Source organism: Anomaloglossus baeobatrachus, chromosome 10 (assembly GCF_048569485.1).
Source record: "Anomaloglossus baeobatrachus isolate aAnoBae1 chromosome 10, aAnoBae1.hap1, whole genome shotgun sequence".
NCBI classification, from domain to species: Eukaryota; Metazoa; Chordata; class Amphibia; order Anura; family Aromobatidae; genus Anomaloglossus; species Anomaloglossus baeobatrachus.
In genome coordinates this window covers 49565614-49579323 of record NC_134362.1, presented here as the reverse complement: position 1 = coordinate 49579323, position 13710 = coordinate 49565614, and the positions used below count along the sequence as shown (strand labels likewise).

General features: G+C 42.7%; 1 protein-coding gene across 3 annotated transcripts in view; it reads left to right on the top strand.

The window, feature by feature from the left end:
• KCNK4 (potassium two pore domain channel subfamily K member 4) overlaps positions 1 to 13710 on the top strand; it is a 56526-nt gene that overhangs the window by 15838 nt on the left and 26978 nt on the right. For all 3 annotated transcript variants that reach the window (XM_075325864.1, XM_075325866.1, XM_075325865.1), the window contains exons 2-4: positions 988 to 1307; positions 8282 to 8399; positions 11107 to 11267. In XM_075325864.1, the coding sequence (XP_075181979.1) occupies positions 988 to 1307; positions 8282 to 8399; positions 11107 to 11267 (599 nt within the window). The remainder of the gene's footprint in view (positions 1 to 987; positions 1308 to 8281; positions 8400 to 11106; positions 11268 to 13710) is intronic.

Sequence of the window (13710 nt, the reverse complement as noted above, 5' to 3'; positions counted from 1 at the left end):
CGGGTACGCTCGCTAGCGATATCGCTGCGTGTGACAGGGCCTTTAGTGATCAGACCTCCATCAATCAGAAAATTATCACCAATCCTGGGATTAGGTGATAACTAGTGATGAGTGAGCACTCTCATGCTTGAGTGCTCAGTACTCGTAATGTTGAGCGAGCACTACAATGCTCAGGTGCTCAGTAGTCAGATTGATGAGCGGGTACTACCATGCTCGGGTGCTCAGTACTTGTAATGTTGAGCGAGCACAACAATGTTCAGGTGCTCAGTACTTGTAATGTTGAGTGAGCACTACCATGCTCAGGTACTAAGTACTCGTAATGATGAGCGGACACTACAATGCTTGGGTGCTCAGTACTCGTAATGATGAGCGGGCACTACCATGCTCGGGTGCTCTGTACTCATTAAGAGCAGTTGGATGCTTGGATGGGTGCGACCCGATCACCTGAGTATATTGGAAGTCAATGGGGACTCGAGCATTTTTCAGCAAAATATTCCTGAAAAATGCTCAAGTCCCTCATTGGTTTCCATTATATTTGGGTACTAAAGTTGTGCCCATCAGAGCAACTGCTTTTCACAAGTACCGAGCACCCGAGCATGGTAGTGCCCGCTCATCATTATGAGTACTGAGTACCCCAACATGGTAGTGCTCACTCATCATTACGAGTACCGAGTACCCCAACATGGTAGTGCTCACTCATCATTACGAGTACGGAGCACCTGAGCATGGTAGTGCTCACTCATCATTACTAGTACCGAGTACCCCAGCATGGTAGTGCCCGCTCATTATTACGAGTACCGAGCACCCAAGCCTTATATGTGTATATTTCTTGGTGGTATACGGTTGCACACACTTTATTGTGCACAATGATGTGACTTGCACTATTTGATGCCGATCGGAAGCATCATTCTCTCTGTAAGCAGTCGTATCCTATACATTATTGCTTTCAATATCAGACACTCTTTTCCTTTTCTCCCCCCTGTACAGTGTCTTGCCACTCCCCAGTTGGGGGTCTTCCCGGAGGCTTTCTCTACCCCCTGTCTTGCTCATCACAAGATTCCATATTACTCGGAGACCAGGTTGGGATTGAAGAGGAGATAACTCAAAATAAAAACGTCATGAAGAAGAAGACGGTGTTGGCGCTGCTCGGTGTGGTCCTCGGGTACCTGGTGACGGGGGCAGTCGTCTTCCAGATGCTGGAACAACCCTTTGAGACTCAGCAGCAGAATCTCCTCATGGAACATCGCAGAAGGTTCCTAGAGGAGAACATGTGTGTGCAGGAGGACATTCTGGACACCTTTGTGCTGGTGAGACCAAAACCTAGGAAATGCAGATATAGGTTTATAGGATTTATGTGGGTTTCATATATATTTTATGCACAATATCCACATTAGATGTCACCTATGGAGATATCCAAAAAAAAACCAAGAAAAGTCATTGGCCCCAAATCACACTTTGCACTCCAGTCTTGATGAAGAGTCTGCACCAAATTCATTCCTAGGTGCGCTCCTCTCAATGAGTTTTGGGTAACACTCAGCTATAATGTGCCAGCATAACAAATATACTCACGACATTGACTGTATTACGCTTGGGTCATAAGATTGTCGCATACATTTGCTGCAGTCAATCAGTGGCTGCTGATTAGCTGCAGCCTTCACATTCTGTCCAAACAGGAGTTCTTGATCGGATGAAATGTAAAGGCTGCAATCATTACAGCCACCTCTGATTGGCTGCAGTCGCCACTGCCACCTCTGATTGGCTGCAGTTGTCACAGCCACCTCTGATTGGCTGCAGTTGTCACAGCCACCTCTGATTGGCTGCAGTTGCCACTGCCACCTCTGATTGGCTGCAGTTGTCACTGCCACCTCTTATTGGCTGCAGTTGCCACTGCCACCTCTGATTGGCTGCAGTTGCCACTGCCACCTCTGATTGGCTGCAGTCACCATTGCCACCTCTGATTGGCTGCAGTTGTCACAGCCACCTCTGATTGGCGGCAGTTGTCACTGCCACCTCTGATTGGCTGCAGTTGCCACTGCCAGCTCTGATTCGCTGCAGTCGCCACTGCCACCTCTGATTGGCTGCAGTCGCCACTGCCACCTCTGATTGGCTGCAGTCGCCACTGCCACCTCTGATTGGCTGCAGTTGTCACAGCCACCTCTGATTGGCTGCAGTTGCCACTGCCACCTCTGATTGGCTGCAGTTGCCACTGCCACCTCTGATTGGCTGTAGTTGTCACAGCCACCTCTGATTGGCTGCAGTTGTCACTGCCACCTCTGATTGGCTGCAGTTGTCACTGCCACCTCTGATTGGCTGCAGTTGCCACTGCCAGCTCTGATTCGCTGCAGTCGCCACTGCCACCTCTGATTGGCTGCAGTCGCCACTGCCACCTCTGATTGGCTGCAGTCGCCACTGCCACCTCTGATTGGCTGCAGTTGTCACAGCCACCTCTGATTGGCTGCAGTTGCCACTGCCACCTCTGATTGGCTGCAGTTGCCACTGCCACCTCTGATTGGCTGTAGTTGTCACAGCCACCTCTGATTGGCTGCAGTTGTCACTGCCACCTCTGATTGGCTGCAGTTGTCACTGCCACCTCTGATTGGCTGCAGTTGCCACTGCCACCTTAGATTGGCTGCAGTTGTCACTGACACCTCTGATTGGCTGCAGTTGCCACTGCCACCTCTGATTGGCTGCAGTTGTCACTGCCACCTCTGATTGTCTGCAGTTGTCACTGCCACCTCTGATTGGCTGCAGTTGTCACATGACAATAAGGAAACTGTCAGGGGTCCCCACCCTGGGTCTATACATAAAAACATTTACAGTAAGGAAACCCTTTTAAAGGAAATCTATCATCAAGATTTTGCCATCTAAGCGGAGAACAGCATAACGGCGAAGAAGAAACCCTTATTCCAGTAATGTGTTATTTACTGGGCTGCTGGCTTTAGTTTTGATAAAATCACTATTTTCTCAGCATTACCACTAGAGGACTAGTAATTCGGCTTCCATGTAGTCCAGCCCCGCCCCTATCACTGTTTAGTTGTATTCTGCCTATGCACAGTGTACACAGAAAGCCATCAATCAGTGATGTGGGCAGGGTTAGACAGAGCTCAACACTGAGAAAACGAGCAGATCTGGAGCAGATAAAACAGTGATTTTATCAAAACTGAAACAAGCCATTCAGTAAGTTACACATGGCTGGAATCAGGGTCTCTGTCCCTACATTATGCTGCTCTCAAGTGAGGTAACAAAATCCTGGTGAGAGATTCCTTTAAGGGAATCTGTCTCCAGGTTTTTGCCACCTAATCTGAGAGCAGCATAATGTAAGGGCAGAGATCCTGATTCCAGTGATGTGTCGCTTACTGAGCTGCTTAGTGTAGTTTTCATAAAATCACTGTTTAATCAGCAGTAGATTATCATTACAGGACTACTTGGCGTGCTGCAGGTAGTCCAGAACATTCATGAGCTCTGTATAACTGCTAGATCTGCAGCAGAGAAAACATTGATTTTATCAAAATGACAGCAAACAGCTCAGTAAGTGACACATTGCTGAAATCAGGGTCTCTGTCTCTACATTATGCTGCTCTCAGATGCAAGAGCAAAAACCTGGTGACAGATTCCCTTTAAACAATTATTTGATTTGGGAGAGGGGGGAACTGCTGCAAAACTGGGCAAACCCATGAGTCTTTTAGTTCGGTTCCGGAGACCCGCCATCTTTCCTGGTATTGCAGTCTGTACACAAACTGTGAAACATGGACGAGGGAATATCCAGCCACATAATGGAAAAATAAAATCGGATGTCCTTTGATAGGTCCGTAATTGTTAGGCGATCCCCCCAGGCCATGGTAAAATTGTTCTCAGAGGGACAAAACATATCGTGGAGAAAGGAGCCATTGATTATGGATGAGTTGTTACTTTCCCAGCTGTTACGTCTCATAGGATACATTGTATATGAAGTTATGTTTACTTTATAACAGGTAGATTATAGATGTTTTATTCAGTATTTCCCTCTATTTAGAGGACATCTGCTTTCTTTGCTGTCAGTTGCTGATTGGCGACACAAAAATACAAGGTCCATCCAAGAAATAGGAACAAAGAGTTGTTATTTAATGGTGTTTGTACCATAAACGTCTTTCATTAAAGGGTTATTCTCAAAATACTAAGTTATCCCACATTTTACGGATATAGGATAACGTATTCATCGGCAGGTCAGGCTGTGTAAATTGGGGACCAGCCTCTGCAGGACCCTCAGAGGTGTGGATATGATCAGATTACTGCGGAACAGAGAAACAGAATTCATGTTACTACTTATTTCTTCCAAAGACAGTACTAAGGACCAGGAGGCATTCACTGCGAGTGGAAGAAAAGCGATTCCGGCAGCTAAATAGGAAAGGGTTCTTTACAGTTAGAGCAGTCAGACTGTGGAATGCCGACCACAAGAGGTAGTAATGGATGACACTATAACAGCTTTTAAAAAAGGGCAACAATGTCAGTTATAAATGATTTAAGGATATAGTATTAATTGAAATACTATGTCCCAAGAATGACAAAAGTATTTTAGGAGTGATACCTTTATAGGCTAACCATGATATAGGCTAATAATGATATAGTATATAATTGGTGGAGGAAGGTTGAACTAGAAGGTCTGCTTTCAACCTATGTAAGGCCTCTTTCACACGCCCGTGAAAAATCACGCACGTTCTTCATGGACGTGTCAAAGGTGCGTTTTCCCCTCCGTGAGCCGTGTTCATGGCACATGTGTGTTCTCCGTGTGTTATTCGTGATAACACGCGGAGAACGGAAACTTTCTACTCACTTGTCCCTGGCGTTGCTGTCCATGGTGCTGATCTTCGGTCTCCGGTTCTGCCGACTCCCCGTTGCTGCTGCTTCCGGCCGCAGTGAAGTGAATATGCAATGAGCATAATGAGCGGGGGTCGGAAGCAAGTGACAGCAGCGGCAGACACAGCAGGACTGGAGAAGGTGAGTAAAGTTTCTTTATTATTTTCTCAAACACGTGTGTTTTCTCCGGCGCGTGTCACACGGAACACCTCCGTGTGGTCCATTTGCGTTCCGTGTGACACCCGTGATGCCGGAGAAAAACAGACATGTTGACGTGTGGAGCACACAGAAACACGTATGCTCCACATCTATACACGGCCCGTGACAGAACACGCACGTGAGCGCAGACCCATTGATTTTAATGGGTCCACATGTGCCCATGTCTCCGGTACGTGAGGAAACAGACCAAACATGTACCGGAGACACGGACGTGTGAAAGAGGCCTAACTATGTGGAAAACGGATCTGTTACAGAACAGATGTAAAGAGAGGTGGAAGAGGGAGGGTAAATGGGGATGTCCAGTACTGTTATATTGGTGGCCTATCCTTAGAGTAAATCCTCATTATCACATCGATGGGAGTACGACACCTGATACCCCCGTCAATGAGCTGTTCTCAATGCAGGTGGTGGTCATATGTGATCAGACGCAACACAGCTCCATCAACTGTAAAGTATCCGCAGCGGGGTACTGCAGATCCACCACTATTCAGATGTGCAGTATCCGTCCCAAGCCTACAGTTAGGTCCAGAAATATTTGGACAGTGACACAATTTTCGCGAGTTGGGCTCTGCATGCCACTACATTGGATTTGAAATGAAACCTCTACAACAGAATTCAAGTGCAGATTGTAACGTTTAATTTGAAGGTTTGAACAAAAATATCTGATAGAAATTGTAGGAATTGTCACATTTCTTTACAAACACTCCACATTTTAGGAGGTCAAAAGTAATTGGACAAATAAACCAAACCCCAAAAAAATATTTTTATTTTCAATATTTTGTTGCGAATCCTTTGGAGGCAATCACTGCCTTAAGTCTGGAACCCATGGACATCACCAAACGCTGGGTTTCCTCCGTCTTAATGCTTTGCCAGGCCTTTACAGCCGCAGCCTTCAGGTCTTGCTTGTTTGTGGGTCTTTCCGTCTTAAGTCTGGATTTGAGCAAGTGAAATGCATGCTCAATTGGGTTAAGATCTGGTGATTGACTTGGCCATTGCAGAATGTTCCACTTTTTTGCACTCATGAACTCCTGGGTAGCTTTGGCTGTATGCTTGGGGTCATTGTCCATCTGTACTACTCTTGTCTGCTGTTATGTCATCAATAAACACAAGTGACCCAGTGCCATTGAAAGCCATGCATGCCCATGCCATCACGTTGCCTCCACCATGTTTTACAGAGGATGTGGTGTGCCTTGGATCATGTGCCGTTCCCTTTCTTCTCCAAACTTTTTTCTTCCCATCATTCTGGTACAGGTTGATCTTTGCCTCATCTGTCTATAGAATACTTTTCCAGAACTGAGCTGGCTTCATCAGGTGTTTTTCAGCAAATTTAACTCTGGCCTGTCTATTTTTGGAATTGATGAATGGTTTGCATCTAGATGTGAACCCTTTGTATTTACTTTCATGGAGTCTTCTCTTTACTGTTGACTTAGAGACAGATACACCTACTTCACTGAGAGTGTTCTGGACTTTAGTTGATGTTGTGAACGGGTTCTTCTTCACCAAAGAAAGTATGCGGCGATCATCCACCACTGTTGTCATCCGTGGACGCCCAGGCCTTTTTGAGTTCCCAAGCTCATCAGTCAATTCCATTTTTCTCAGAATGTACCCGACTGTTGATTTTGCTACTCCAAGCATGTCTGCTATCTCTCTGATGGATTTTTTCTTTTTTTTAGCCTCAGGATGTTTTGCTTCACCTCAATTGAGAGTTCCTTAGACCGCATGTTGTCTGGTCACAGCAATAGCTTCCAAATGCAAAACCACACACCTGTAATCAACCCCAGACCTTTTAACTACTTCATTGATTACAGGTTAACGAGGGAGACGCCTTCAGAGTTCATTGCAGCCCTTAGAGTCCCTTGTCCAATTACTTTTGGTCCCTTGAAAAAGAGGAGGCTATGCATTACAGAGCTATGATTCCTAAACCCTTTCTCCGATTTGGATGTGAAAACTCTCATATTGCAGCTGGGAGTGTGCACTTTCAGCCCATATTATATATATAATTGTATTTCTGAACATGTTTTTGTAAACAGCTAAAATAACAAAACTTGTGTCACTGTCCAAATATTTCTGGACCTAACTGTATATACTGTTAACGGAGCTGTGCTGTGCAACTGATCACATCCAGATGGGTACAACTAATTGGCAGGGGTGCCCGGGTGTTGCACCCCCACCGATCTGATATTGTAACGCTCAAGGCCAGTGTAGGAACAGCAAGTGGGATTAGTGGACCCAGTGGACCACAGGAGGCATCCGTGCTTAATCCTTAGTGTGAAAGTCTTAACTAAGCAATCACAGTGAGGCAGACGAAAGGTACCACTCCCATGGCAGTGACCAGGACTGTGACAGCTGACCCGAAGGACAGGTGATGGACTCATGGATAACACAGGTGCAGACAGGTATAGCTGAGGCAGGTACGGACAGGTATGGTGGGCACTTCAGGAACAGATAGGTGTGAGAAGGCAGACTCAGGTACACAGGAATAATGGGACCTGACAACTAGCTAGACAGACAGAACACTGACTAACTGGGAACGTTGCGCAGGCACCTCCCCTAATGGGAAGGTGCCTTAAATACATAATGCCTTTCCAGGCATTTCCTGGAAAGAGCGTCAGCTCGTTAAGAGCAGGTGTGTGCCACGTGTCTTAGGTGCACTCCTGGGAACTCTATCCGGCATGTACATAGTCTGTGAGGGGAGGACGGCAGGAGAGCATGTGTAAAGCCGCAGGGCAGCAGGAGAGAATGGTACCCGGCCGGGGCAGTGAGTAAATCAGCATTCCTGCAGAGACCGCGGCACCACAGATATTGATATCATAAGGATAGGCCACCAATATTATATTAAAGTACTGGACAACCCCTTTAATCATAATGGGCTCCGTTTGATTTCTGTCATGGTCTCTGATTGCTTAGCAGACTATCACAGCATTCTGTGCTTTTTGTGTTAGGCATTTTTGACAGAATCCTTATCATGATGGATTCTAAAAAAACGGTTATGACAGTATTGATGAAGACTGATGACATCGGTTAAGTTTCCACCGAAATGATCAGATCCGTTCTAAGATCTGTCACACGTGTGTTACAAAAAAAGTGTGGACGCAGCCTTAGCTCAATGATCTGTCAGAGCTTGTGACTATCACAGCAGAACGTTTCCTCATTCAGCTTACACACCCTAATTAAGTGATAATGAATCACAACAAAGGACGGGAATTAACTGAATCCTTTGGCATTACAGCAGGTGAAGGATGCGCTGGGATCTGGAGCTGATATTGCAACTAACGGCACCAATGCGACCACCAAGTGGGACATCGGGAGCTGCTTTTTCTTTGCAGGAACAGTCATCACTACAATTGGTAATGTTCTTTTCAATCTTTTATTATAAACAGATGGATAATTACATTTATAGAGCTAATGTGTCATATATAAGTGTCTAATACAATAATGATAAAAAGAATAATTCCTATTTATATACCACCAACATATTAGGCAGAACTTTACAAGACAGAAGATACATGTACAAACAATATCAGACATTGTAATGTAACACATAATGCAGTTAATAGGATTGTCTTGGGTAGTGCATTCCAGAGAACTGTTGCAGCACAAGGAAAGTCTTGACTTGGGAGTGAGAAGTGAGAATTATAGAAGATGTTAGTGCCAGACCATAGCTGAAGCACAGGTAGGGTGGTAGCCGGTACAACATTGCGGAGAGGAAGGGTTTTGGTGATAGACAGGGATTCGTGTATATTGTATTCAGTGCGTATGGGCAGCCAGTGTAATGGCTGGCACAGAGTGGAGGCATCTGTGTAGCAGCTGGAAAAAAGTAAGAGCTTAGCTGCTCCACTCAGGATGCATTAGAGAAGGAGGGAGTTTAGTGAGAAGGGAAGACTGATTAGCGGTTTGTTCCAATAATCCACTAATGTTAAATTGATATATGATATTTTAATTTTGGTCAGTCATCATTCACTCATGTATACATATGTAGTATGGCTTTGTAAACATCTGAATCATATGCAGCTGCAATGTGGCACTTTTCTATAGCTTTACTGGACTTCTGAATGATTGTAAATTCATACAGATGTTTTTTTCTCTGTTAGGTTAAGTTCACACTTCCGTTGTTTTGCTTCCGTCAGGTCCATCTTTGCGACGCAACGATGGATCCGTCGTTTTTCACATGTCAACTGACGCACCGGATGTGTTATTTCACAGGATTCCGTTCACAGGAATCCTGTGAAAAAACTGATTTGTCACGTCCGTTACATCCATTGATGGATCCGTCGTGATCCGTTTGTGTTTGAGACAGCCCAATGGGTGTGCCAAACATGCTGGGCATGCTCAGTAGAGCATGACGAAATCCAGCACTGAATTCCGTAGTGTGACGGATTATGGCGGAATCCAGCACCATAGACATACATTATAGTTTTTGACGGCTGGTGACAGACACCTGCGGAGTCCATTTTTTTGCCGCTCCAAAAAACATTACATTCAGCGTTGCTCCCTCCTGACGGTCAGTCAGTAAACAACTGATCCGTCACTCGGCAGATGCAACGCAAGGCCATCAGTCACAATCCGTCGCTAATAGAAGTCTATGGGAAAAAAACGGATTCCTGCAAAATATTTTGCAGGATACCATAATTCCTCAAGGCGATGGATTGCGACAGAAGCAAAACAACGGAAGTGTGAACTTACCCTTAGATAACCAGGCAATGCAGAGCTGAGGTGCTTGTTGTCTGCTGCTAACAAATCAATGAAGTGAAGCCACAAATGCTTATCTCTTGATGCATATGACAGAAGATAATCCTTTGCTATATGCATCATGAGTTGCATTTGCAGTTTCACATTAGTGATGTCTCAGAATCCAGCAACAAACACAGCTCAAAAACGTCACTGATACTAACAATATCCCCTTAAAAATAAATAATGTCATGGTGTAGGATAATATTAAAACTTAACCTTTATTGTATATTATTTTAAGACCTTAAGTCAAATGAATGCCAATGACAATTTCCTGGTACCAGGAACTAGTTTATTAAACAAAAAAATACAACCAAAAAAAACGAGTCTCACTTCATAAAGAAAAGATAGCTCAGGTTAGCTTCACCTAGTAATACCAAGCAACGTAGTGAGGGACTACAGCCCACAGTTATTTAAAACTATACTGATGTAGATGACAGGATACTATACAGAAGCAGACAGTGATCAGTGGCATAAGCTGAGTTCAACACTTAAATTAGCTTGATGATAAATCACAGATTTGAGGCTATCAGGAGCACACAGGAGAGTGAGGCAGGTGTCTGAAGCACTGAAGAAAGCAGGGTGCTGCTGAGAAATGTAAGTTTAGCAGATAAGAATTGGACGGACCATTCAGCTATGTAAAACTGGATGCACCTAGGGGCAGATAGAGATAAAGAAAACCACAAAAGGTACAAGAAATCGTATGTAGGATTTGGTCTGTATATTAAGAATAAATAGGCATGCCCTGTGCTTTATGAAAATTGTGGAATTAACCTCTTTAGTCTCTTAGCATGTATTATATACCACTGGCAGCTTTTTTGAAAATTTTACTGTAATTTTTAGCTTTGAAAAAATATCCAGAATATTTAAAATTTTCCTTGCACGGTATATTGAAGGTGTAAGTTAGTATATTAAAAGTCAATATTAAAGGATGATATCGGCAAAAAACAGGCATACACAATAAGAAGTAAAAGGCATAAAAAGGTACTTCCGACTTGATGGAAAATACGATGCGGCACTCACCAATAAAATATCTTCCTTATTTTAGACACATCACCAGGAAAGTCGCTTGCTGTCTGCTCATATGCCTTGTCCAATATATGAGTACGAAATAAAGTAGATAATATGTTATTGGTGAGTTCTGTAACATATTTTTAATTGAAGGTGATTACAGAAAATATTGTGGGATTACTGAGCGCCACTGATATTTACTTGATGATTGCTAATATGCAAAACAAGAAGAACCTATAATGTGATAATATGTGTAATTAAATAATTTATTATTCTCATTAAACTATATTCTTCTCTCTGTGTGATATGACTCAGGATTTGGGAACAATGCTCCTAAGACAGAGGGCGGACGAATGTTCTGTATTTTCTATGCACTTGTCGGCATTCCTCTTTTCGGTATCCTACTGGCTGGAGTTGGCGACCATTTGGGATCCGCTCTCCGCAAAGGCATTGCGAAGGTGGAAATGATATTCCTGGTAAGATCATATCGCTCTTATAATATATGTATATATATTTTTATATATATATATATATATATATATATATATATATACTGTGTATATATATATATATATATATATATATACATACATATCTCTTATACTGTATAATGTAAATATATGTAGACATACATGGATATGTATATCGAGTGAAATAAGTATTGAACACGTCATCAATTTTTTAAGCAAATGTATCCCTAAAGGTGCTGTTGATATTAATTTTTTGCTAGATATTCGTAGCAACTCATCCAATCCACACAGGGAAATAAATCAAACTATAGATGTCTATAAATTTAGTGATGTGTAGAAATGAAAAATTACACCGAAAAAAAGTATTGAACACATAAAGAAAGAGAGTTGCAAAAAGCCATGGAAAGTTATGACACAAGCTGAACTCAGTCATTAGAAAGCAATCCTGACACCTAGTGAAAAATAATACCAGCCAGCTCAAGTGATGGCCTATAAAAAGTTGTCTCATTACTAAGATGTCACACAAGAAACATCTCATGATGAGTAAAATCAGTGAGCTGACTCAAGATCTTCATAACCTTATTGTTGCAAAACATACCAATGGCATTGGTTAAAGAAGAATTTCTAAACTACTCCGGTTCCAGTGAACACTTTTAGGGTCATAATCCGGAAGTTGAGAGAACATAATTTCACCTTAAACTGGCCACGACCAGGTGCTCCCGCAAGACTTCAGGCAGAGGAGTGATAAGAATTATTAGAATAGTTATCCTAGAGCCAAAGACCAAAGTTTGGAGATGAGAACATCATGGTGTGGGGCTGTTCTTCAAAATACGGCACTGGCAAACTCCACGTAATTGAAGGAAGGATGAATTTGTCAAATGTACCAAGACATTCCTGAAAAGAATCTGCTGCAATCTACAAGGATGATGAAGATGAAACAAGAGTGGACATTTCAGTAAGAAAATGATCCCAAACACCACAGCCAAGGAAACTCTCATTTAGTTTCAGAGAAAGAAAATAAAGCTGCTAGCATGGCCAAGCCAATCATCGGACCTGAATCCAATATAAAATATATGGAAGAAACTAAAGCTAAAGTTCATAGAGGGAGCCCACAGGACCTGCAGGATGTGAAAAGTGTTTGGGTGGAAGAATGGACCAAAATCACACCTGAGCAATGCATGCATCTAGTTTCTCCATACAGGAGGGGTCTTGAAGCTGTCATCGCCAACAAAGATATTTGCATGAAGCATTAAATAACTTTCAGCAATCGTGTTCAATACTTTTTTTTTCTGTGTCATTTCTCATTATTACATATCACTAAATTTATGGATATCTATGGTTTGATTTCCTTGCCTGCGTAGATTGGATGGATTGTAACCAACATCTGGTGAGAACTTTATGTCAACTGCTCCTTTAGAAATATATTTACTTAGAGAATTGGTGATGTGTTCAATACTTATTTCACACACACACTGTATATATATATATATATATATATATATATATATATATATATACCATTTAGATGTCTGTTTATGTCTTTTGTGTTCTTTTCATGGATAGCACGTACTCTTTATAGTTTGTGGGATTGTTTACGTCCTCTTTTTTAGTTTGACTGTATACAAAGATACGCCTTGTTTTAATCTAATTTGCAGGTTGAAATCGTCCATTCATATGAATGCGTCTGTAAAAAAAACAAAAACGTATAGAACTTGGATGCCATCCGTGTGTCATCAAAGTGCTTTTTAGTCTTTAATGGCTATTAGCAAGGAGAAGTTTGAAAAAAAGATACCATACTGATGCAAAAATGGACACGTACAAAAAATGGAAAATTTAATCCACCACACTTATGAAAAATGGTCCATTTTTTCCAGTATATACAAAAGAAATACAGACTATATACTATATACTATGTCATGTCCAGTATACACCAGTTCAAACTATATACTCCGCTTGATAACTTCTCTGATATCTGTGATCAGCGCAGGCTGACTCGGGTATCGACCAGCAGATTAATAGCTCATAGGCAAACTAACAAAAGTTGATCTGTGCTTGTCTCTGCTTGTGAGTCATCTTTGATAACATGTTGTGGGGGAGCCAATCACATCTGTTCCTCTACTATATATGCTAGCTAGATCCTTCCTTCTATGCCAGCTATAGTTTATCTTAGCTGGTCTGGTGAGGTGTTGTGATCATGACTAATTGGAGGTTGTAATACTTGTGGTTGTGTGCAGTTGTGGAGTTAACCATTGTTGTCTTTTTGTTGCTACCTTCCTGCTCTTGCTTTTCTCCTGAATATCTCATTGTTGGTTCCTACGAGTGAGTCAGAGTTTTGTTTTTTTCCCCATCTGTCTTTATCTGTGTTTCCATCTCTCCTACCTCTTCCTTCCCTGGTGGGAGGGGAAATAAAATCAATTCTGATCAGGAGCTTAGCCCGGCATGGGACTCA